Source organism: Gambusia affinis, linkage group LG10 (genome assembly GCF_019740435.1).
Source record: "Gambusia affinis linkage group LG10, SWU_Gaff_1.0, whole genome shotgun sequence".
Classification (NCBI taxonomy): Eukaryota; Metazoa; Chordata; class Actinopteri; order Cyprinodontiformes; family Poeciliidae; genus Gambusia; species Gambusia affinis.
In genome coordinates, this window is record NC_057877.1 from 11497116 (window position 1) to 11523931 (window position 26816).

A 26816-nucleotide genomic window follows, 5' to 3' on the forward strand; every position below is an offset into this window, starting at 1 on the left:
TACTTTCATAAACCTAAACTCTGCCTGGTGGCTTAAAGTTTGATCAGCGACAGCTGAGCCAGCTCTCTTTTTCAGTAGTTACCATTGTAGTTCATTCTTAGAAACTCTCCACTAACATCCTTCCCTCTATCCCAGCTTTCCTGCCATTCTTTGCTTTTTTCTTCACATTCAAACTCTCCTTGGTCCCTGGTCTGTTTTTCTTTTTTTTTTATTATTATTTTAAGGCGGGGAGGCAGGGCCACCGAGCTATAACTCCTCCCCCTCTTGTGATGAACGCAGGAGGTGAAAACAGAAAGAGAGACAATAGACTTTAATCACTCGTGGTGTAGAGCTGTTGGCACACTGAACTCCATGTGTGGTGAGAAGTAAGAAGGAAAGAAAAAAAAAAGCAGAAGAGAGTAAGACGAAGATTTAGAGAAACCCTTGCCAATCATCAGCGGCTACACTGAGAGGAGGACTGACCTATCTGGCAAGAAACTTGTTTGTCCCTAAGGATTTGCATCTTCTCCATCCTGATTTCCAGCAAGTGAAGAAGACCAAAAGCTCATTCCACTCTGCCGTCAAGACTGGAGTATGCCTGGCCATCCCTATCATCCCGGCCCCTGAAGCAGGTGGCTGCCATGATCTCCCACAGCCCTCTGGCCACCCTACTGTCTCTGCCCATCAGCGCCCAGCTAAACCATTGCCCCGACCTGGATAGCACCTTGCTGCTGGAGGGGGAGGGAGGTGTCACTCTGCAGAGATACCAGCCTCGCTCCCCAGAGAGCAGCCCTCACCACTGGGTCAGTACCGCACCTGTTGTCCACGTAAACCAAGAACGATTGTGTCTTCTGAAATCTTGTTTCCATTTCTGGGAGAGCACAGATCCTTCCTGTCTCCTTAAACAATCTGGCAGACGTTACCAGCTGTACGCCTGCCTTGTGTTGTTGCTCGGTATGTGCGAGGTGTTGCAGTTTAAGCTTTCTATCGTTTTGTTTTTTTTGTTTGTGTGTTTGTTTTTGGTTTTTTTTTATGTAGATAGGAAATTTCCTAGAATGTGGGGAGTAACACATGAATATGTGAAAAAGAAACTTGGAATTGAAAGCATTTATAGATATGCAGTGAGAGTCAGCCATATCAGCTGTGTTTGTAACTTCTTCAAGGTCTGTTTGGTTAGTAGAGATCGGTGACTTTGAGAAAGTGAAGGACAGTGATGGGAAAGATATCCTAGAAAGAAAAACAAAACAAAAAAACTATCAGTAGTCATATCTTGCTTAGTTATACTAAAATTAAATTTAATTCGTTAGAAAAATCATAATGAACTGGATAGAAATTCCTAAGCAGCTGAGTGTTGATGAGGAGTATCAGCCCATCGCTTGGCTCCTTCTTGATGACATTTAATGCATTGGATTGACAAGTCACAGTGCAATAATTCACACTCTACAGCAATCTCTGGTGGGACAGACTGACAGACAGCTGGATTCTTATAAATCAGTGATTCATTTTTACCATATCCGCGGCTTATTACATGTTTTGGGTGTTGCGTCTTGCTGACTGACTTCACTTTTTCTCCAATTCTATTCTTAGCATGATAAATGTTTACCAGTTGCCAAGACTAACATAAATGCTGCTAATGCTACTTTCAGAGCTATCATAGATTGCCTTTATCAATACTTTAACAGAAATCAACCTGCAGAAGCACCAGATTATTGATAATTGTGTGCATGAACGCACTGTTTTCCATTACCACATAGACTTTTTCTAAGTGAAGAGGGTGAAATCTGAAAACTGCCTGAAGGTCTTTAGTTATTCTCTCATGAGTATCCCTTTGATTGGAGAACAAATGAATTAATTTTTTTTTTTTGAAACATCCATGTAATTATCAGAGAAACAAACCTTTTCATGTCTGAAAGAAGAACCCTGCCTCCCTCACACATCAACGACAGCTCAAAAGATCAGGCAGCCTGTGATTAAATAAGTGATTTAGAAACTAAAAAAAATTATTTAGACTTTTAAAATGTAAGAACTGCCATCATGGGAAACAAAGTGGATTTGTTGGTGAATTTAAATGTACTGTAGCAAATGTAATTGTTCTTGAAACTATCAACCATCACCAACTGAGACTCTGCGATTGGGCATCACAAATAGCCCCAGAAACTGATTATGATTAAGCTTATACAGAAAAGCTGAAGCATAAGTATATTTTAATTTTAAAACTGAACTCAGTCTCGACCTTTAAAGAAAGAATGAATTTTTTTGTTCTCTGTTTTTTGTCACTCGGGGAACTAATGAGAGATTTTCTGACGAAAGGTTAATCAATATATGTTAAAAAAGAAAGAAAGAAAGAAATCACCAAATCATAGTTTGCCAAATTTTACCCCTATTTTGCATCCAAATTTTGCCAATCCATCTTTCCTACTTAATATATTCTACCTTTTTCATACCTGTGTACATTATTTATTGTGTATGGGTTTGTGTTTTTCGTATTGTTGAGTATTCCTGTGAATTATGAAGATAAATGGTCATAAAAATGCTCACATCTTATAAAAATGTGCAGCATTATCAGGAAACATTGTTTTGCAAAGTATGCCAATTTATTTTGCTTTCACAACCATTTGGACCAGTTTTCATGAAACATGACAGATCAAGACCTCTGATCAATTCAAAACAACAAAATAAAATTTTGCAGCTAAAAAAACTGCTGGGAGGGGAAGCTCTTTAAAACAGTTTGATGGTTTCGCGCTACTGAAACACGGTAGAGCAGAATCTGTGGTTCTTTCACTCCTTCCTCAATGTGGACGGGATTGCAGTCTCGCTGTGATGCGCGTATAAGTATTTTTAAGTTCGGCAGGTCATCCTCCTCGCTGCCTATCTGACATCCTGGCCGAAATGCGGCCCCATCACAGAGCCCTGTTTCCTCCAATTGTTTCAGGGGGTGATGAGAGTGGAGGTTAGCTGGCAGGCACCTTCTAAAGGCTCAGATTACTTGCATGAACTCTGCTGAACGAGGCTCATCCCTGTTTTCACTGTGTTGACTTATCATCGCCTCCTCAGCTGGAATGACATTTTGACAGCATGATTATTGAGAGAGCTAAGCTCTTTCCATAAAATTATGCAAGGATCCAACAGAGTTGTTAGCGGTGCTAATACATTAACGCCATTTGAAAAATCCAACGCTCTTCTTCTCCACCAAATGGATCACATTTTGGGATTAAAAAGACACGTTTATGAGTTTGCCCTCTGCCCGGTGCTGACGCAGATTACTTTGACTTTACAGGTGTCAGGTGTTTGCCGCCCTCCTCTCTCACCTTTGCCTCCTTGCAAGGAGGTTATGAAACTCTGCGAGCGACAGAGCCAGTGACTTGCTCTAGTTTCCTCTCTGTAATCGCCACGCCGTGCTGCTGGAGAAAACTGTCAAGTCCACAGTTCAGGTCAGAGACAAAGAAAGAGTGCTGAGGTGTCAGTCATTACCAGAACCAATGTCGGTTCACACAAACTGCTGGATACATTGATTCAGTAACTTGAAAACAGGAAAGCGATGGGTTTTCCCATACCAGATGGGTTGCAATTAACCAAATAACATTAGACTCATTACTCACACTTTTAACTTAATTTTAAAGCCTCAGAAGTTTGTTTTTTTGTTGTTGTTTTTTTTCACTACTCACTTAGAGGACAGTGTAATTAAGCCACAAGCCCATCAATAAAAGCTCCAGCAGAGGGAATATCCTCCCCCCCCTCAGCCCTGTTGGTGCATAACACCCAGCAGGGCAGATCATTAACCTCAGCTGGCCTGTTAGCGGAAACGCAGAAGTTACTTTATGCAAAGAAAATGAGGAGAAAAGGGAAGAAGGGGGATGACAGAGAATTTTGATGATTCTGTGTTTTCCATTGAAAGAAAACAAGAAAGCTGAGTTGGCGCTCCTTCTTCCCCTTTTGTGTCTTGTTGCACCGGGAAGAGCACGTTTCATGCCTAAGCTTTGTGACGTCTCAGTGTTTCCAGTTCTGATGTTTTGGCTCTTTCTGCTCGTCATGTGTTTCGATGACTGGTCAACGATTTCAACACTCCAAACGGGGTTCATTCATCCGGATGCGACTGGTTTTCGTGACCTTTGACCTGGCTGTTTCTCAGTTTTGACACTAATACAATGAAAAATATTTGGGACCTGTGTCAAAGTTAGGCAGAAACTTCCTTTTGGGCAACTCATTAGGCAAAACTGTTTATACACATTAAACTTTTCCACATACTGCTGACCAAACTTCACAGAACTATACATTTTATTTATTTATTTTTTTTAGCCCTGTAGAAACGTCTTTTGTCTTTTCGGCTTTATTTTTATGTTTCTGCCACTTCCAGTTAGAGAACAATGTCATTCAGCTTCAGACACAACAGTAAATCATGAACTACTTTGTTGTGACCTCTTAGTAAAAAACCTTAAGCTCACGCAGATGGAGAACATCTGTAAACATCACTTCTTAAGACTCGCCACAAATTCTCAGTTATATTTACAGATCTGTTTTACCAGCTGCATTTGCCTTAATATAAACCATTGGTTGTATTTTTAGTGCTTAATCCATCAATCTTTATTCCACGATTCAACTTTGTCCAGTTTGCCTGTCCTTCAGGAAGTAAAGCCTCCCCACAGCATAGTGCTGCCACCGTTCTGCTTCATTGTGTAATATGTGAGGATTTGTCATTTTATGGATATATTCTGATCTGGGCTTTTGTCTTTTTCTTTTTTGGTGAAAGAAATATATAATAGAAAGAAGAAATAAACTAACAAGAAAAATATCTTAAAAACATTCATGATAAATCAGTTTGCTTTATTGTCATCACAATGTAACACTTTCAGCGTGAATGACTTGACGAAATTCAATAAATTAATTCCATAAAAAGACTGAAAACCTGCATATCCTGTTCATTCTACATCAGTTTTGGTCAAAGTTATTAGGAGAATTGAGGACGGTCCAAATGGCCATGTGTGGCTCTGCAGCCGCAGGTTGCAGACCTCTGCAGTCTCTCCATTTTGACATGATGGACTGAGGGGTGTTTACTGGAAATGTAAGGATTTTCATTTTCAACCTAACTCTTGATTAAACGCCTCCACAGGTTACTCATTCAGTTTTCTTTGCTGTTCGTCCTACGTGATGCTCCTGATGTCACTAATGTTCTCTAATAAACCTCCGAGGCTTTCACAGAACATGTGGATTCATTCTCATAATAAACAATCTTCAGGTGGACTCTGTTTATTATTTTTGTGACTTCTGGAGGCAGCTGGTTGCGGTGGACTTTCAGTAGGTTTGACAAAGTTTGCAAGGGGTGCAAACATCCATTTCAAGTTGTGAGACAGTCATGGTCTTTTTTTCTGGAAATATCGGTTGTTTCTCATGTTTCAAACTGCACCACTAACAAAGCATGACCTTCTTAATCAGTTGAACACTTTAGATGCTGTTTATTCTCTTTAGTGACCTCCTGCTTGTAAAGCTGTCTCTGCGCCAGAGGTCGCGATCCAGGACCTAATTAGTTCATATAACACGTCTTGGTGTGAAAAGTCAATGCTGCTGACACTGTCGCTGTCCCCCTCATGTTGTCTCGGAGGAGCAACACAACAGCAGCTCGCTTAACTGGGGCAGAAATTCATTGCACCATATGGAAGTGCTGGTGCTCTTGATGGCAGCACGTGCAACTAAGTGTACGTGTGTGTTTCATGGTTTGATAGCTACATGAAAGGCTCTGGGTGTGTGTGTGTGTGTTGGGGTGGGGAGATTTATGGTTAGGTGTCCCCCACCCCAAACACATGCACACACTTAATTCTCTCTTTTCCCGCTCAGGCAGCACATGCAGCTTTAGCCAGGACGCATGACTGGGATCAAGCTGCCACTGCTAAGTTTCTTTTTTTTCTTTTTTTTTTTTTGTGCTGTGCTCTTTTTAATGTGACTGGTCAGCATTCAGTCACTGCCCATGTCAGCAGATGCCCTCGAATAAAAAAAACTGTCCCTGTGTCATAAAAAGGATGTAAACAGAAAAAATCCAGCGCAGCAAATCCAGCCATGCATTAGTTTCATTTAGCTTTATATGCTGTTAAACTTTACAGTGTGTCACATTTTGGTCAACGCTATGGTAACGGCTGTGTTGCTGAAGTATGTTTCTGCCCCACGGTTGAGTTACTGCCCTCTATCCGATGCATTATGGCCTCTGTGCTTGGCTGCAGTTTCATTTCCTACGGTGATCATGAGCTGAGTAAACAAACTGTGTAAGACTGCATCATAACATTAAAGAAAAACCCCAGAACTTCACAATGCTTAATGTAAAAAAAAAAAAAAAAAAAAAAAAAAAAAAGTTTTAGCACGTTTCCTCTTGCTACATTTGTGTGTTGCTGTGGTTTTCCAGTGTTTTGAGTTTTACAGTGGCAGCGGTCGTCGCTGGCATGCTGCTTGTTCGATCGACGCCGTTTGTTATTATTATTATTTTTGTTGCATCTACTTGTTGGGCAACAGATGGTCCAGCTCTCATTAGCTGACGGGGTCAGACAGACAGACATCCAAGCCAGTTCAGGCCGATTCATTCCAGGCTTAGCAGGGCTTAGATTCAAGGGGGGTCAAGGCTCGAGGGCACATGCGGGGGAAGGGTTTTCTGGAACCGTTTAGTGTTTTTTTTTTTTTTTTTTTTCCTTTTTTGGTAATTCCTCTAAATGCAAAAAATAAAAAATAAACAAATAAAACCCTCTAAACTTATCACCATCTGAATCACTCTTGAATCCTCCTAGGATTTCAGCCCACGCAGAGTCTGAAAAACATGTTTTATTTCAGTTTTATTTAAGCTCAACCTTATTTGGCAGCTGTAAGAATAATGCAACACCTGGACTTAACATTTTTCCTTTAAGAACGCTTGCATGTGGAGCTCGGAGGAGGAGCAGGAGAAGAAGAGAGGAGTGGGGAGGGAGGCTGTCTGCAGTTTTGGACTTTACTGGAAAGGAATGATGTCACCCAACCAGAGACAGCTCAACAACAGCCCAGACAAAAGATCTAAGGGGAGTAATAGAGACGTGACATAAGAGAGCAAGAGGAGAGAGAGAGGCAGACTGAGCTTTGATGCAACTCCTTCAACAAAAGGTTCATTTGACCGAGACTGGAGCAAGAGGAAATAAAGGAGGACTCAAATCCAGATAGCCTCAACTTTTAATATGCAGCCTTTTATTTATTCATGCACTCTCACTACCACTGATTCTCTTTCACTTAAATTCCCCATTTCAGCTTTAATTGTCTCATTTGTAAGGTCTGTGAAGCTAAAACACATCACTGCGACCCTGAGTTATAACTTGAGTGCTCGTTTTCTCTTCCCTCCCGGCCTGCCTGCTCTCACTAAAATCTCTGCTGACTCTGGATAAACACTTGGGTTCAAAAACTCTGCCCTCTGCTGGGAGGCATGCTTTAGAAACCCAAAGTCATCAACCACACGCAAACATTCAACCAAAAAGCAAAAGCATTATGCATATTCCTTTGCATACACACACACACACATACAGGATTTAAACGATTTGAAAGCAGAGATTATTTCAGGAGTGTGCATCATTTTGAGATTTTATAGATTTCCCCTGGCAGATACTCCCATTCTCTTTTACCGTGCTGCTTTCCTGTTTGAAATTAAGGAATGATTTGTTCTCTCCAAGCCAGGGAGCGATTGTCCAGTTGCGCCACTCTCGTCTTCCGGTCAGCGTGGTTCTTCTCAGTTTCTGTTTGAGCTGTGAACTCCTCGGTCTCTCACTCCCAAACTTGAGGTACTGTTCCTCTGAGCTAATCTCGACAGTGTGCTGCACTTTTTCTGATACATGACCCCCTTATCTCGTACATAAACAGAGATGCTACAAACGCAGCTCAGGATTCTCCCAGTTGCTGTCTTCCTCTTGCTGTCAATCATCCCTCGCTTTTGCTGCTACTACCTGCTCCATGCCTCTTTCTGGTCTCCTTTGCTTCCCCCTCATTGGTCAGTTTTTATGACCTCGCTTCAGGCCAGCAGAAAGGCTCCCCAGCCAGTCAGGTATGAGGACAGCAGCCTCGCTGGAGTCAGGAGGCTGAGGGCAGGAAGCGGGAGATTTCCTGGAATGTGCGTCCGCCCCCCCCCCCCACTGTGGTGCAATAACAGCCCTTGCAGTGCTCCTCCTGTTTTTGTCCCCTTTCTGTGGGTATTGTAGCTCACTGTGCTGTCAGTGGAGCACAGGAGAGAGTGCTTAAGAGGCCGGATAATGGCAGGACTCCTTTGATGAGGAATTTTAAGAAAGGATCCGCTCTGGACAAGGACTTTCCTGAGTGGAATTACGTCACTAGGCATCCACAGAAAGGAAAACCTGGATAGGGAAATGGTCTGTATTACAATGCTGGACTACTGCTGGGGTTTAAACATCCAACCTCACTGAACCCTTTGGCTTTTAGCAGTTACAGACAGACTGAAACAAATTTATAGAGAGAAATTGTATAATATTGAATTTTCCGTCCACACATTTTTACAGTAAAAAAGTGCTGAAGGAAGAGAATGAAGACAAAAAGAAAACAATACAGTTATAAATCCAATTTTATACGTTCTCCTTTTGACTGATGTAGGGATTGACATTTTGGAGAGTCCCACAACCTTAAAACCTCAAAGACCTGCAGCTCATCACCAAATATAAATAATCTAAATACCTGTGAAAACACCCTAAATGTTTCTCATCAAAGAAGGCTTTGATTGCCATACTGCGATTAAAGATTTTTCTACTTATTATTAGGATGAATATAAATATTTTCGATAAAATGCAAATGAAATGACTTGTATTTTTTCATTTTATGTTCCCATTTCAACATTGTAAATGGTTTGATAAATGGTAAATAGCTTGTACTAACAAGTCCAGAGGACCCCAAAGCGTCTCACATTACATCCAGTCATTCTACAGTTTACTCACACATTTACACACCGTTAGTCGCGACACTGGATAGTAGCCATATCTGCCCTTACACCAAAATGCATAAGCTGATCATTTTTATTGCTCTAAAATTTTCCTTTGGGTTTAACCAACAACATATTTCAACTCCAGTCTTTAAATAATTGATTGATTTAGGATTTTTTTGGTGGAGTATTTAACTATAGTCATTTATCTGCAGCAATCTGAAAGCAAATTGTCACTTGAAGAAAACACGATTCTGTTGCCAGAGACTCTGATTCAAACTATTTCAATACTGATTATGTTAGCCTGGAAATGCTTTTTGTGTTGTTTTTATCTCTGTAACAAACATTTTGTTTCTCTTTACAACCTGTTTCACCCAGTTATCCCCTTACTTCCCCACAAAATATTCCTGTGGTCTGGAACAGCTTACAATCAGAAACTACAACACTGGTGATCAGAAGCAGACAATAGTTGTGTTCAGTAAAAGTGCAAATAGCAAAAGTATAAATAGTTTTAAATTATACTTATGAGTTGTAAAAGCAAAAGTAGTTACTGTGAACTAATTTGGCTTTGAGTTTAAGTAACTGTAAATCCAGCTTCAGTTTTTAAATGCTCCTGGTTTCAGCAGCGGCTAGCAAAAGATTTCTGTAATTTGCTTGTAAAATATTAATTCATAATGTGTCCTACATGTCAGAGAAGCTGAACCAATCCCTTACTCAACAATAGCAACTCATAATAACAATAAAAGCAATGATAATGTCCTAAAATCCGATGGCAACAATCCTTTAAAGCGCGTCATGAACCTGAGGAGAAAAGGTTGTGTGTTGTTCCCAAGTTGAAGGATACACACACTCATTCGGTCATCCATTACACACAGTTGCAGCCGTCACATTTGTCCAGTGTCTTGTTTTCTGTGGACATGTGACATTAGTCCCACTGTGAGACCAACACTCCTAACCCCTGGGACTGGGCCAAAGGTCTTCTGGGGTCGCAACCTTCCCACTGCCCCTCTGGGCTTCCCAGAGTTCCCCAGACCCGCGCGGACACCGGGGGCAACTTGGCCTGGGAATTGGACACAGGCCAGATTTGCAGTGCAACGAGGAAACAGAGAGAAGAGAAACTGATGCTGGTTGATACCACACATGGAGAACGACTGACGGAGATGTACAGCAGGCTTCCCTGGCCTCTCGGTGACCTTTTGAGTCAAGTTGTTTGGGAATACTGCTGGGCACCTCGTGTGTACGAAGATGGGTGACGGTGCGTTATAGTCACTGACGCTGAGTGTGACGTTTTGGTTGTGTACTGATGCGACGAAGGTCAAGATGGGAGGGTATTCCAGTCTTATAAACTGAATATTAAAATTATAGACAATACTTCATAATGTAATTCAAGCCCTCACAACCTCAGATCAATCAGTCAACTTTAGATAGATTGGGTTACAGTGTGATGAGTCAGCTTTTTTGCCACACAGGACACTTGATATAGACACACAGTGAATTAAAAGTGCCCCAGTAGTTAAATACTTTAAAATTTGAAGTCTAATTTCGGAAACTTAAGGCAACAGGAACAAAAACTCTGTCTTTTTGCCCCGGAAATTTTCCTTTATCATTTATCAGCTCATGATAAATTTATGGGTCTACTTGCTCACATTTGCTTCATGTTTGCGATACAAAAAGACCCCTCACGAGCTCAGAGCTTGATTCACATCTTCCCGTTTACTCACACAAGTGGGCCGTTTGAGTACGTGTGGAGACACATTCACAGTGGAACAGTACTGCCCGTCCTGACACACTACACCCATTCTCCTCTGCTGCCATCGACAATACACAGTACCAGTGACGGCATCCACCGCTTTCCTTGTATTGTCCCACGCAGGGGCCGAGGGACTGCAGATGTTTCACACACAAGGCGGCTGTTGGGTGGAAGATGATAATCTATATGTAGATTATTTGCACCATTTGTGTTTGAAACGTCAACTTAAACCGAGGGTGAGGGAGAGTTAGTCGGTCGAACTGTTACTTCAACAGGCAAAACATTATGAATAACGTCTTATTAACCAGGACCTGCAGCTACTTTTAACTCTAGATAGTCTAATATTAAATTAGATGCAAAAACATGAAAGGTTTTTTGTAGTATGGGTGTCTCTCTTTTCACACTGCTACACTCTACTGTGCACGACAGCATCAGCATGGAGACTTTTAATGGGATAAATAAAGGCACAAGAAGAGATAATTACAGTAAAGGAGGAAAATTTGATCCTCAAGCCTCATCACAACTTGAGCATTATCTGCATCATCAGGTCTTAAATAGGCTATATTACTTTTATTTTATTTTTTTGCTTTTATTTATATATTATTGATTTAGCAACTACTTCTGTTCCATGATCCATGCTCAGCATCCAACAGCAATGAGAAAAACTGAAAAACAAAACCCCCATTTTCCATAAGCATCCCTTTTGTCGAAAATAAATAGGTAGAGGAGAAAATCCAAATGATCGGACATGAGCATTTCCTTCTAACTCGCAAAGAAACACGTTACCAGTGAAATTGCGCGAACAGAAATCACAACTCCGAGTGCGCACATTGCTGTCAGTCTGATGAAAGTCAGACAAAAAAGGAGGAGGAGTTTAAACGGAACTGTTGTGAGTAGAGCAGGAGGAGGAGGTCGGTCATTCAGTGGAAGAAGGGAGTGCTTGCTGACAGACCAGAGAAGCAGGAGTCTGACTTTAGAGAGAAACGTGTGGAGGAATAAAAACACTTTTAAAGGATCCTTATTTGAAAAAAGGAGGAATTTTTCCTTTTTCGTCTTTTTTTTTTTTTTTTTTACCCCCCTGATTGGATTATTCTGGAGCGCTGATGCTGTCCCCGGATCATGAAAGAAACGCTAACCATGAAGTTTGCCTGGAAAACTAAAATGGTAAAAACAAAATAAAACAAACAAGCAAAAAATGCTGCATTAGTTTTTTAGTCTGTGCTGTGCTATGTGCGGTTTAGAAAGCAGGGGGAGAGTTGGGTTAGGTTATAGAGTTGGTGGTTTAGGGGAGGAGGAGGAAGGGGAGGGGTACATATGCTCGGGAAAGCTGTTGATAACGGGAGAAAGAAGAAAGAGGAGGAGGGAGAGAGTGAATATGGGGTGGGGGGGCAGCTTGAACACTTTTGCTTTTATTGTGCTTTAAACCCAGTTTAACCCACATAGAGCTGCTGCGTAAAAAATGAGGCGCAGACTTTGCAAAAGCGACCTCTGATATAGCCTAAAATCCTCGACCCGTCTGCTGACGCCTGCATAATGATGGATATGAAAACTTTTGTTTGGGGATCCACAGTGCGACAGAGACAGGGAACAATTGGCGCAGCCCCCAGGGGCCAAAACAGCCTCTCCATGCGTCCCAGCTGCGTCCTGGAAAGAATAACATGCAGGAGATCAACGCCGCAGATTTAACACAACTGTTGTTTTATTGTGGGTATTGTCTCAAACCATCTGATAATGATGGATCGCTGTTTTTGAGAAGAGACGCTGATGTGTACCTCTCTGTAGCATTTGTGTTTCTACTGTGGGGAGGTCCGATGATATGTCCGGATTTTTCAAGCGAGGTTCTCTGATTCAGTTATAAACAGAATATATCTTATCCACATTATAACTCCCTTGGTGTGTTCATTTGGTATAAATAGAGTTTTGCTGAACCTGGAAGATGACAGCTAACAACTAGAATGACTGAGGTCAAATCTGACTTTTAAAGCCTCAAAACAACCGTGGAAACATTTTTATTTTTATAAACTATTACATTTGCATTGAATTTACTTAGAAGCCTACAAATCTTTGCATTAATGTTAGTTGGAGGTTGTGCACTATCACTGATGCTCCTGTGTGAAACAACAACTAAAAATGATAAATGTAAAATATTCTTGGTCAGAATAACTTTCTGATATGAAATAAAGTGGTGTAAATATGTGGTTTATATAAAAATATCTATCTATGTGTATATATAGATATATATACATATATCTATATACATATAATAGAGGTTCTAGTACATGGTATTGAATTTTACACCTCGTCCCTTACAGTTTGTTTCTGGTGCGTGTTGCACACAGGACGATTATTTGTGGCACGCCACAAATAACACCTATGGTGTTTAAATGATAATTGCTTTCTTTGTAAATAACTACCAACCTTGAGAATGATTTAAAAGTTTGCATAAAAGTGCTGGCACAGAGGGCTTTTTGGAGTTGTTTTAAGAAGTCAATCTTCACCACTCTCAGACTGTTAGCTTCAACTTCTGAGTTCAGCGTATCTGGATTAATGATGTGATATCTTTATACTTTCAAAATGAGTTTTATGAGAACAGCAAGAACATCCCCTGAAGGCAGAATTACAATTTCAGGGTAGCAGTTACTTGTTCAGCATCCAATATGGCTGCTGTGCATATAAAATGTAGCAAATGCTGCAGGTAGCAGCTATTTATTAGCACTTTGTGTCTCATTAAACCACGAACACACATAGTGCTGCGTAGTATCTATTTATCAGCATGTTCTTTTAATGTTTGAGCATATAAAATAGAGAGAAATATCCATTTTTTTTATTTATTTCTGTTTTCATTGGTACTCAATGCTGAAGCAAATAGCAATCCCGCTCACTTCATGACTTTCAACCAGAAAATGCTCAAATTGAGTTCAAATTCAACTCCAAAGACAAATCAAATCCTCCATTGCACTAAATGAAGTCACCAGGAGAGTTAAGTTATAGCTGTTTGACACTATCCTCATTTTTCTAACAAAGAGCTCACCTCTCTGTGGGGTTTGATCACTTGCAGCCTCTGTAAACTCTACACTGTTGCTGTTGTTGAATAACTTCACGTGTAAACGGAAATGTTTTGGTTTCCATTTGCATTCGAAACTCCAGGAATGCAGCCTCAAAATAAGCCTTCAAACATGTCGCATCGAAACACACCTCCATCATAAAAAAACAGTCGGTGTGTGTGTGTGTTTGTGTGTGTGCAGGACTGTGAGCTCAGCGGCACTAAGACCTCCCGCTATTGTTTTGGGAGTGTGTGGACTGCATGAGTCATCCACTGATGTATTTATCTGTCTCTGCGCCAGTCGGCCGGACAGCCAGAAGCGGGTCAGGGCAGTTGCGAGGGCGGGGACATATTTCTGACCGTCAGACGAGAAGCAGATCGTGTGTTTGCAAGTCATTTGTACTCTTTCTCTTATCTTTTGTGTGTGTCTGTGTGTGTGTGTGTGTGTGTGTGTGTGTGTGCGTGCGTGTGTGTGTGTGTGTGTGTGTCTGCTTTTTCACTTTCACATCCCCATGTTCCTGTTAAAACCCAAACACAGCCCAGTCATGGGCCTCCTAGACCAACCATTGAGCCTGTTAATGGCAACATTGACCCTTGATCCCTTTCCCGGCTGGCCCTCTGTTTGGGGAGTAGAAGTGGACTTTGCCACGAAGTTGTGTAAATGAGGGCGGGAAGGATCTTGGCTGGTGTTGTCTTTGTATTCTTAAGGATTTCTCCAGAAAGTGCAGCGAGCTGATTGTTTATATCTGGCCAGGGCTTCTCCTTCGTAGCCAGCCCTGCCTTTGTTTTCGTCTCCGTATGCTGATGCCTCAGCAGATCTCTCTCCAAGCAGGAGTTTTGCATTATGACTCCGCTCTGCTCGCTCTCTTTGCTTATGCACTCTGGTGTTTGGAAGTAATTTACATGCAGATACAAACATCTCATTCTTTTGGCAACAAGACCAGAACTAATCTATTTAGTCTTAGCGCTCTTTTCTTTCAGCACACATTTGCAACCACGCTTCTTTGAGCTTCGCCAAACAGGCGTCTGCGTCGACAAAGGGGAAAAGTGAGAATCTAGGTGTTTGTTCTGGAGAGTTTACTCGCTTAGCCTGTTATCTTCTGTCTGTCTGAACTCTGAGAAAGCAATCCAAGCCAGATTTCAACTCCAGAGACAGGCGGTGAAAGAGATGGATGTGGAATAAAAGAGGGAGTAAAGAAAAAAGGGAGGGAGGCCTGTCAGGCTGCTGCGCTGGTAGGGGCTGAGGGGAGTGTGGTCCTTCTTTATGTTTTACTGCACTCCTCTCTCCCTGCTTTGTTTCACTTTGTTTTCGACCTTCTGCTTCTTTTTTCTGCAGTCTCTGAAAAGTCGAGTCCTGTTTTATTTTTTTAAAAAGTCATCACATTGACATTTGTGCAAGTGAGGCTGCTGCTGCTGCTGCTGCTGCTTACTGGAAGCTGTTTTATCTCTTAATCCTCAACATGAGGTCCCTCCTCTCCTGCAAGAGGTTCAATAATATTTTTCTTCTTCTTTTTAGAGCTCGGTGCAGGACTGGGGGGAGGAAGTAGAGGAAGGAGCTGTCTACAATGTGACACTGAAGAGGGTTCAGATTCAGCAGGCGGCCAACAAGGGAGCAAGATGGCTGGGGGTGAGTCTGACATGAGGGGTTCCATCTGGTCAAGCTTTTCCAGTGTCGGGTCAATTTGTGCCTTTACCAGTTTATGCGGCCATTTTGTTCCCTCTCGCCTTCATTTTGCACCCGAATCAGGTTGACTTTTTTTGGTAATTTTGATAAATCCAAAAATGTACATATATCATAAATTGCTCAGATCTCGTAAACTGGTCAATTTAATTGTATGTTATTTTCTGAAGATACTTTTGTTTTAATGTGGTTCTGATGCCAATTTGTGCCAGTTAACGCTTACAAAATATGAGAGCTTATCCCCCCTGACCAAAAGGAAACTATGTTTTATTGGCGTCTCAAAATCACATTTCCTACAATGCCATAACCTTGTACGTAACCAACAGATATCAGCTTCTCTTTCTCTGTAAGTGAGCATTTTCCATGAATTGTGGGGAAAAAAAGGAGGCATGAAATTCCCTTTCTTATGTATAATTTAATTTAGCTGTGTAATATATCTTTCTGTTAACCCCTTTTTCCATTTATTTTGGCTCCGGTTCTTGTTTGAGCCAGTCTACTCTTACGAAACATGACAGGTGACGACCTCTGATCAGGTCATAACATCTCTGAGTGACCTTCTGCTAACACCTATGCTGCAGTCATATAACTGCATTCTTTACAGTAGACTTTGACTAGATCATAAAAATATGACCTTACATAATCGGTTGTGAGCGCAGGCTCAAAACAAACCTAAGCAGACACATGAACTCCTGATACTTTCCTTCCTTCCCGGCTTTCTGCTGCAAAAATGTAAAACCCGGGATTTTTTTTTTTTTTGGTATGTTGAACTGCCATAAATTTGATTATATACAGATGGTTTGTTGAAGCTATCTGTTGTTGAGTTTAAAACCAGAATGCCTTGACTGACCCTTTTTGTTTAAATCAGCCGTTTGACACCACTGTTATTGTTTTAACGTTTTAAGCCTGCTTAATTTAGGCAACACCTTTCAGCTGCTGGCTTAAAAAAAAGAAAGAAAGAAAAAAAAGCAACAGTTTCACTCAACTTGGACTGTTTTGCTAGAGCATGTGATTTCCTGACTTTTCCAGCTGCTGGTAAAGCTGCTTGTTTCTCCACATGGGGAAGCGAGTTCTACCAAATGCTGGTACGGAGGAAAAAACAAGAGTATTAAACGCTTTTCCAGAGAATATGAGCCTGTACTGTTTTCCTCTGCTGTTATGCCTTGCATAATAAGATGCTGTGGACTGCATTATTATGCAGCACAGAGGGGACAAATTATAGGGCATTAGCTTGCTTTAGATGTTTTCACAGAGTTTCTGTTTGACATAAATCAGAGTCTTGTATTTTGTCCCGTTTTTTAATTTTTTTTTTTTGTATGGGACATGTTGGGGAACTTGGTGAGCAAGCAGCACAATAACACAAAAGCCCTGCGGCTATAAGGGCCTATTGATGTATTGACAGTGGCGCGAGGCACCGACTGTGCTACAGCTAATTAAAATAAAGTGGGTGTTTTGATCAGTGCCAGCTACTGACCACGGAAAGCAGGAGAAAATTCCAGCTGACGCATCAATACGCTCCCTGGAAGTTATTGATTGTCGGCGAAGGAGAAAGCGCCTCTAACGAGTTCAGTCGTATTTACAGGATTTCAAACGGGCAAATCTTGTTTGTTTTCATGCACTGCGACTTGTGACGTTTAAGACTCTGTGTGACCCAGCGGCGACTCAACTCGCATAGATAGAAATCTTGTTACGTGTTTAGGCTCTTATCAGAGGGGAGCGGTGGGAGAAGTTTGCTCTGCCGCTGTCCTCCTGTGTCTGGAGGGCCGGTGGAGGAGGGGCTTCACTGTGATTAAAAGCAGATTGGAGCGTTTCCTGTTGCAGCGCGCTAACTTCGCCAAGGTCTCTCTCCTCTCAGTGTGCATATGTGCCACCCTCCCACAGTCTCTCCCTGCCTGATTTTCACTCGATTCCCCTTCGGACACAATAGTCGGACACATCTGGAGAAACCGGGATTAAAAATAGGTCACGGCTATCGTTGCTGTTTCCTCCTTATTCTTTTGGTTATCAGAGATGGATTGATTCTTATCTCAGACTATAATTTATAACCTGGTGTTTTATTGACATGTCGTGCTCTTGTTTTTTTTTTTTTTTTTTTGTGAACACGACAGAAAAATATGTCATGAGTAAAACTCGCAACCAGAAAATACATATTCACTGTTTCCTATAGCACTAAATTTAGACAGTATTATTAATGTCTGAGGCATGGAGGTACAGAGCATGCTAATAAATATTTTTTTAAAAAACATAAAAGTATTTCAATAAATACTCCAGATATTAGCACAATATGTAGCAGTAGTACAATAATAACTTGTCGTGAGATCATGCAAGCTCTTTAAAGTGTTTAATTTTATTTTTGCACTTATTGGTGCAAAGATAAAGGGATGGTTGTTCATCCCTTTGCTGGTTTTTATGACAGTTTCATATTGTTTTGTTTTAACAATAAGATACAAATTTGTTTTCATTTGTACTTAGGCATCTTCATATACAGCATAAATGTGATCATGAAAATGTCAAAATCAGAATTATAGATAAATGCAATGGTTCCTTATATTACTATATTCCTTATATTAAACATTTCTTGGTTTTGATCCCTCTAATCATGTCTATTTCCGAAATGTGAGACATGACCTCTGATTGAAGTCAAAATAGCTCGATGAAGTTACCTCCAGCTGGTAGATCTTTTTTTTTTTGAGTCCTTTTACCGCATTTGCTTCCAGTCGACTATAAGAAAACTATTAAAAATCGCTTTACATCTGTGACTTTGTATGGCGCAAGACACCCTCCTGGGGTAAAAAGTGATAAATGGTTGGTACAAAATGTCCTGTGGTTCAATTTGAACCCAAAACAGTTGGTTACAAAATAACCAAGGCAACAATGCTTTGTAATAACAAAGACCTGCACTTGAATTTACTTCAGCAGGATTATTATCTTTTTTTTTCTATTTCTTTTGCATAATTTATTTAATGTTTCATTTTTTGTCATTTTAATCATCTATCTTAAGAAAAATAATTGCATGTTTTATTAATATGTGTATTAATTTCTGTCACCTCCTTCTTTGCTTTTTTTCTTTGATTATGTCTTTTTATTTTTTAACTTTTTCCTTTTCATATCCCGGGCTAAGCTTTTTCACATCAGTATCCATATTTGATTTTGAAGTCGGGTTTGTTGAAGAATCTCCAACTTTCCAACTCAAAACTTCTGGAAATATTCTCCTCAAATTTTCAGTCTTTTAGCTGTGTTACAAAAATGAGCAGGTTTGGAGATAAGCAGATAAAATTAGAAATCTAAAATGTTCACAAAAGCTGTTAGCAAGTGACAAATTCAGATTTTTCAAAGTTTTCACCAGGTTCACTCCAATGTGTGGCACAGTATAAAAAAAACTGCTTCCCTCGATTACGTAGTGAAAAGCAGTGACTACAATACTCTGAAACACAGACGGAGGAATGTTAGAAGGAAATGCAGAAAATAAATAAACTTGGGGGGAGAAGAGGGAAGAGAAAACACAAATAAAGGACTAATGGGTTCAACTACTGAAAGAAAAACTGTCATGGAAATACTTTTATGTATGGTGAAGATATAGACTGTTTGTTGGAGTTTTCCTGCAGAGAATAGTAAATTATTCAACCTAAAGTAAAATTTTCCGATATTCTTGTTCCATCTGTGACCAAAGCAAGAGCCACGTAGCAGGGGTCTGAATGTGTTCTGGTGCAGCAGTCTGACCAGGCGTTTGCTTGTGTTTAGGCGGAGGGCGATCGCCTGCCTCCCGGCCACACGGTGAGCCAGCTGGAAACCTGCAAAATCCGCAGCATCCGCGCTGGGACTCTGGAGCGCCTGGTAGAGACGCTGCTGACGGCTTTCGGAGACAACGACCTCACCTACACCTCCATCTTCCTCTCCACCTACAGAGCCTTTGCCAGCACGCATACGGTCCTGCAGCTGCTGCTGGACAGGTAGGGCAGATACATTTTTTTTCCTTAATTTTTTATCTACATGAAAAAATAAAGAAAGAAAGAACATGATATATGTGATTGCGAATGGCTGCAAGTTTAAATTGAGTTGTTGTTTTTTTTTTATTCTCTGGCAGGTATGGGAGTGTGGAAGAAAATGATCAGGAAGGCACTGAAAGCAGTGAAGCCATTAGAAAGTGAGACGTAGTTTTAATACGTCACAGTCAGTTCCAGCTGAGCTCCTGTTGGCATCAGTCACTAATTACACACGTCCGTCTCTGTGCACCGACAGCGCCCTGGCTTCTATCCTGCGTGCCTGGTTGGACCAGTGTCCCGAGGACTTCCAGGAGCCTCCGGACTACCCCTGCCTCCACAGGCTGATGGAGTACCTGCGCAAAGCTCTGCCGGGTTCAGAGGCTCTCCGGCGTGCCGAGGGTCTGCTGGAGCAGCTGCAGGGTCAAGCAAACATGGACGAAACAGATGGTATCTGTGGTTTTTCTTTTGTTTTGTTTTTTTCAATTATGTTTAATTTCCTCTCTGTTTTTCATTAATTTATTTGGAGTCTAATAATTTATCTATTTTTTGTCTGTTTTTAGTTGGTTTCCAGGGAAACAGCTCCTTCTGCCTTGGGGAGGAAGAAGAGGTAGAAATCGAGGTCCAGGAGGACTTCCTGTCGTTTGAGGCTGACCTGGTGGCCGAGCAGCTGACCTACATGGACGCGGTAAGAGGAGGGAGAAGAAATGGAAAGATTGCACAGCTCTACGATGCTTTTCCTCTGAAATATCCCTCCAGTTACAGCTGGAACATCCAGCGGCCTCCTCTATCGATGGCTTTGAATCAGATTATGTTTCTGATTCCACATAATCAGAAAAATTCAGAAATATTTTAATGCAATGAGCCCACAAGAAAACTTTGGACTTTCATACATTTGCTTAATATCAAAACTTTTTAAAAGATTTGATTGATGTACCCTAGTCAAGTCAGAGGAGCTCATTTTATTAAGTAGATGTGAAAAATTTTTGAACTTATGCTGCTCTTTTATGAAAATTCAGCTACGTCTGCGCTGGACTCACAGCACCTCCGGCCATACTCGCCATCAGCTTCTGTATCTTTTCTTTCCAGCTGTTGTTTAAGAAGGTTGTCCCCCACCACTGCCTGGGCTCCATCTGGTCCCAGAGGGACAAGAAGGACAACAAGCACAGCGCTCCCACCATCCGCGCGACCATCACCCAGTTCAACGCCATCGCCGCCTGCGTGGTGAACACAGTGCTGAAGCACAGACAGCTCAGACCGCATGTCAGGGCCAGGGTCATCCAGCGCTGGATAGACATCGCCCAGGTCAGGAAAAGTTCCAGAAGCGTCCCGGGTACAGCCGAAAAGTGGTGAGCCCCGTTGTGACCGTTTGTTTGGTGTCTCGGCACAGGAGTGCAGGATACGCAAAAACTTCTCATCCCTGAGAGCGATTGTGTCGGCACTGCAGTCCAACCCTTTGTACAGATTGAAGAGAGTATGGGCCTGTGTTCACAAGTAAGCATTCAGCCTCTCAAGTGTGCATAATGATTTATGTTAAACAAATCAGACTTTTGGGAGAGCTTCCTGGAAGCAAGTTACTGCGTTTTTTTAAAATGCATTTTTTTGTTTTGGGTTTTTTTGCACGTGTAGTTTAGCACCTGTTTCTGAACCTGTTTGCTGAAATAAGCCTGGTTTTTGATGCAGAGACAGCATGCAGACATTTGAGGAGCTCTCAGACATTTTCTCTGACCACAACAACTACCTGACCAGCAGAGAGCTGCTCATGAGGGTAAGTCGGATCTAGATTGCCTCCCACCGACCCAGCTAAATTCCAAAATGCATTCCTATTGAACTGGCGTCAAACTTCAGATGAAAACCTTTTTTTTTTCTTTTTTTTTTTTGTTCATTCACAGGAAGGTACTTCAAAGTTTGCCAGTTTGGAGAGCTGTGCCAAAGATCACCAAAAGCGCACCCACAAGAGACTGCAGCTGCAGAAGGAAATGGTGAGAGAACCAGACAGATGGATTTTTCTCTTTTTTTTTTTCCCTTTTCAAAAGCGGCTGACACGAAAAGAAAAATGCAAACAACACATTCCTCCTGAGCAATGTAGTGAAAGGAGAATTCTTGCCTCTCCAGGATGCTGAAGCCACATACTTAGCTTTGTTTATGCAATGCACCGTGAGCCGCACGCACATTAAGTCGGGGCTGTAATTTACAGGCCTGCCTCGCCATCTGCCAACAGCTCAGTGTAAATTAAAGCTGCAAGCAGCAAAATCAAAAATTTCCAGCAGCATCCGGGAGCGAGCTAAGAAAGAAGACTAACGCGCCGTCGCAGAAGCCACAAATTTCTGTCTGTTCACTTTCTACAAATTAACTGACGTTTGTCAAAATTTTCTCTCAAAAATTAGAAATACATATACCCAATAATATAAGGTCAAATGCAATATCTTATTTACTGTTAAAGTGACCAAAAAAAACCCGTTTCTCCACAGGGCGCAATGCAAGGGACAATACCGTACTTGGGGACGTTTCTGACTGACCTGACCATGCTGGACACAGCCCTGCCAGACATTGTGGAGGTAAATAAAACAAAATCCACCAGCAGGTTTAGTCCCTGGACTGTTTGCTGTGTGTGAACAGAACCTTCCAGATGTGATGTCGATGCCCGTGTCGGCGCGCTCCACCTAATGCTGTTTGTCTGAGCGGTCGCCGGTATCTGATGCCCCCAGGGTCTGACCGTCTGTCTTTGTGTCCACAGGGGGGCCTGATCAACTTTGAGAAGAGACGCAGGGTAAGGGATCCACCTATTTATTGGCTGACATGAAGAATCCAAACGGCTTTTCTGATTTAAGGCATTTTTCTGCCTTTGATGACCGTTCCTCTGTCCTTCTGTCTCTGCAGGAGTTTGAGGTGATCGCCCAGATCAAGCTGCTCCAGTCGGCCTGTAACAGCTACTGCCTGACTGCAGACCCGGCCTTCCTCCGCTGGTTTAAGAACCAACCTCAACTCAGTGAGGAGGAGAGGTACTGCTGCTTTTCTCTCCCTGTATCTTGTCTCCTTAATGAGTCAACAATCAAATTGGTGCGTGAGCTATGGTCTGTCGGATCTCTTGTTCATGCTCCAAAACACACGATGAGCTTCTTTCTCCCTGTTTTTTACCATTTCTTCACTTCCCACCGATCTACTGTGTTGATTTTGTCTTTTGTTTCTCCTCTCTGCCGCGCAGCGCACACGGCTCATTAAAGTTTTATGATATTCAAGGTTTATTGCTCTGTCTTACAGCTACGCCTTGTCTTGTGAGATCGAAGGGCTTGGCGACAGCAGCCCGACTTTACCCAAACCTCGAAAGAGCATGGTGAAGAGAATCAGCCTGTGAGTTCACTCACGAAACAGATGAACGACCAAAGATCTGAGGGGGCTGCGGGGTACATTCACATCTAATCATATCTTTCTTTTACTAACATATAACTTCCATTCCTCCACTGGGCAGATTGTTTCTTGGGCCAGACAGCAGCACACCCAGTTCTCCAGTCAGAGAGACGCCGCGCTCGCCTCCTACTGGCAGCTCTGGAGAGAGCATGGACTCGGTCAGCGTGTCGTCCAACGACTCCAGCGGTCCGTCTGACAACGAGGGGCTCGCCACTCCGACTCACAACGCCGACTCCAGTCAAAACAAGGTGAGTTGCGACCGAACAGGTTCTCAGGAATAGAACAAAATCGAAATACCCGTTACTGTCCCACCGAGGGGAAATGAAAGGTAAGTGGAAGAGTGCATATTCACACAACGTCAAAGATAAGAATGAGATACAGCACAGCAAGGGTCAATTTTAAACATGAGAATCAAACTGCACAGTTTTTAAAAAAAAAGCTTACTCAGATTAAAAGAAATATTCAAAGGAGTGGTGTGAATCAAAGAAAAAACAAGCTGCGAATGTTAATTTTGTGCATAAAAAGCAGACTATCTACAAGAAGAAAAAAAACTGCAAACAATAATATACTATAAGTAACAGCACAAATGTTATTTAAAATGAGGTAAAATTGTAAATGATAGCAGGGACGCAAACATTTATGGAGGTCAGTGTGCAAATGAACAAAAAAAATAATTAGACACGTTTCATGTGGAGTATAAAAAATGGCATTAGTGGAAATCAGCTAGTGATTGTTAAAGTTTGCAGTCAACGTTTTCTTAGAGGCATTTTTAAAGAAAATAAATTCTAACTATTAACAAGAAACAAAAAAAAAAACACAAAGAAAAAGATAGAGTTATTTCTTATCATTTCCATGAAAATATGACTGTTATCTGACACTGTTTTACATTTAAAGTAAAAAGCTGGTGCAACACATTGCTGAGCTGGATGTCATGATTCTATGGTTACTGGAAGGAGGAAAGGGAAAGGAAACAAACAGAAAAGAAAAGAGAATGTAACTTTCTAATGAGTTAACTGTTTTTACTTTTTAAAACTTGCAAAAGTATCACTTTGTTTCAGTTGTTCTCTCTCCAGCTGCTGCCTCGAATAACATTCGTACATGACCACGTCTGTCTCTACTCAGCTCTCGGAGTCATCGTCCTGCACCTCACTCCACTCCATGGACACCAACTCATCGACCGCCAGCGGCTCCATGACTCCCGCCTCGCCCTCGCTGCCCGGGCGTCCCGGCACCCACAGGCGGTGCATCTCCCTCACGCCCATGTCCCCCTGCTCCCTGAGCCACAGCCCGGCGTACAACACCCAAGCCCAGGACGCATGCATCATCAGAGTCAGCCTGGAGCACGGCAACGGCAACCTGTACAAGAGCATACTGGTGAGCAAGAACACAGGGGTTGTGTTTTCAGAAGAAAACAGCTTGGCGTTTTGAGGCAATCTGCGATGAAGCAGGCGCAACCTGATATGTTTGTTGTTGTTAAATAGCTGACCAGCCAGGACAAGACCCCAGCTGTGATAGGCAGAGCCATGGCGAAGCACAACCTGGAGGTGGAGCCAGAGGAGGGATTTGAGCTGGTGCAGGTCATCTCTGAGGAGAAAGGTAAAAACATGGCTGCCAAAAAGTGTAATTTAAAAGCAAACAATTTCACACACAAAAAACCCCCAAAGATTTCAACTTTAGTGACATTTTATATTCTCCGCTGATTATTTGACCTTGATCTCATTTAGAAATATACCACTGACAGCTTCTTAATACTAAGTGTTTGTCTTCTCTTTAATGTCTTTCAGAGCTGGTGATTCCTGACAATGCCAACGTCTTTTACGCCATGAACACCTCAGCCAACTTCGACTTCCTGCTGCGCGCTCGAGGCTCGGCCGGTCGACCCGTGCAGCTGAGGAGCCGCTGCAGCTCCACTCTTCCTCGCGCTCAGCATCGCTCCAGCCTCTCGGTCAGACTCAGCAAAGTCACGCTGTGACCTCCCTCTGGTCCTCCCTCGGCCTCGTCGCTAATCCAAGCCACTTTGGATCGTAGCAGTGGGAGAATTCATTAATAAACTAAGAGCACTGAGTTATTTAATATGGATCAGATGCATCTCAGTGAGCTCTCTGAGACTGTTTTCAGACTCTTCCCATTTGGGTCTCATCACAAACTGTGCCATCATCACCGTGTCAGCCTTAATGTGCAAACTGTACAACAGTGACCCCAAGTGGCCTCCGACAGATTTTTGCACAGGCGGGGAGCAGCCGAACTCCCCGACCTCCAACAGTATTGTGAAAATGAGTTATCTGCGTAGATGAAGCTTTAATGTTCTTTGAACGGAAATGAAACAGTAAGTTTCTGGTGTTCAGTCCAGTTTGACTTTGTCAATAATGACTGAATGGACCTTCAACAGTATTCTGAACCGTATAAGCTGACAGAAGGAAACTTAACGTCAGTTTTTTTTTTTTTTTCCCCCAGTTGGGCATCTTGAACAGCCCTTGTCTGGCTTGTGCACAGTGTGCACAGTGTATGTGTGTACATATATATGTGTATATGTTTGTGTGTAAGCTTTCACCCTCCCCTGCCCCAGCTCTTCCTTCATATTGTGAGCTGTGTGACGAATGCTGTGCTGGTGCATTCTGATTGGTTCCTGTACTTGGTTTTATCAAGTCATCGGCAAATACTGAAAAGGCCTTACACGCCCTGTCTTCAGGATGAAGAGGTGCAATTAATGCTGCTTTCTGATGCAGATTTATCTTTTCGCATGAAAAAAAGGAATGAAATGTGCGAGGACCGAAAACGAATTTGGCAACCTACTGAAAGAGGAAGCAGATAAATGTCTCAGACTGATGCCAGTTGACAGATGTCAGTGTTATGTGAATCTGAAGGATGAATGTACCACTCTGCAAGTGGTTTTACTCCCTCTTGACTAAATGAGTTTATGTTTTTGTTCGTTTTTTTTTTATTTTTTTTTTTTATGTTTTTGTATATTTTTTTCTTTCAGAATTGTATTCACCAGTGTGAGGATGTGGGATCTTCAACACGAGTGTTAATGAACTCAAAATGTTATAAAAGACCATCTGTGCCAAATTTCACTTTGACTAATTCAGAAGGACACTTTATTTTATTATCCATCTGTGTCATAAAAACTCTTCCCATCAGCAGGCCAGGCCAGTTCAGACTAAATCAGATCAGCATTGCCAGGCGCCTACAGGGTCGCAGTCATAATACGACGCTGACCAGTCTGACCGGTTATACTCCAGCAGAGCACAGTTGGGAATTGTGTCGCCGTGCCAGGCTTTTTAATGCGACACTTCACTTTGAGATGTTTTCCTAAAACCCATCCTCATTTCCTGTTCTCCACTGCCAAAGATTCTTATTCTACATGAATAAATAAATTATTGTCATTATTATCAAACTTGTCTGACGTTTGCTTTTGAGATACATATATTTTGAGCACATCTCTCTGAGCACATCACAGCATGTCCATCGTCTTGTAATGCTTGGTGCTCTCGTTCCTGTTTGGAATAGTAATGCGCCGTTCTGCAGGATAAGCCACGAATATTTATTGGAGTGGAGGACGTTTCTGCTGACTTGACTGCAGCAGTCAGGGCCTCTTTCCTGAATTTGTGTTTGCTCAGATTAACTTTGTAAAGCCCGTTGTATATATTTAATAGTGCAGCAAATGTTGCAGGATTGACAGACAACTGTAGAGCAGCTAATTACTGGCTCACTCTTGTGATTGTGGTCATTCTTTGAATGGTGTTTTCCTGTTTCCTTCTACTTTTTGGTTTCCTTTCCAAAGCATTTTAGCTGAGCAGATTATCATTTTCTTGACTTCTGAATCTCTTCAATCAACTATTGTGTCAAAGTATGTAGTGTAATTTAACCAAAATCCCTTTAAATTATTGATTCAGTTACAGAGCGCAACATGCAGTTGTCGACTGTTGAGTTTTTATTTCTCCTATTAGCAATTTGTTTTCTATATTTCTACCACAAACAGTGACTGGTCTGATTTGTGATGTTGCAGTCATATTCATATTCATTTGAACCCAACTGTATGCATACGTTAATCTGGAGAAAAA

General features: G+C 41.8%; 1 protein-coding gene across 2 annotated transcripts; it reads left to right on the top strand.

Annotated features, from left to right (window-relative positions):
- The first annotated feature begins 312 nt into the window (after positions 1-312).
- rgl1 (ral guanine nucleotide dissociation stimulator-like 1) lies at positions 313-26144 on the top strand. 2 transcript variants are annotated; one of them, XM_044128670.1, is made up of 18 exons: positions 313-782; positions 15206-15316; positions 19109-19317; positions 19452-19511; positions 19607-19797; positions 19911-20035; positions 20437-20652; positions 20738-20841; positions 21031-21115; positions 21240-21329; positions 21819-21905; positions 22085-22117; positions 22228-22349; positions 22609-22698; positions 22817-23003; positions 23878-24129; positions 24237-24351; positions 24540-26144. In XM_044128670.1, the coding sequence occupies exons 1-18, from the start codon at positions 621-623 to the stop codon at positions 24725-24727; spliced, it is 2427 nt and encodes an 808-aa protein (XP_043984605.1). In that variant the 5' UTR covers positions 313-620; the 3' UTR covers positions 24728-26144. The 2 variants fall into 2 exon arrangements, with proteins under 2 accessions (XP_043984605.1, XP_043984606.1); XM_044128671.1 differs by lacking the exon at positions 313-782 and adding an exon at positions 11554-11810.
- Positions 26145-26816: the final 672 nt, after the last annotated feature.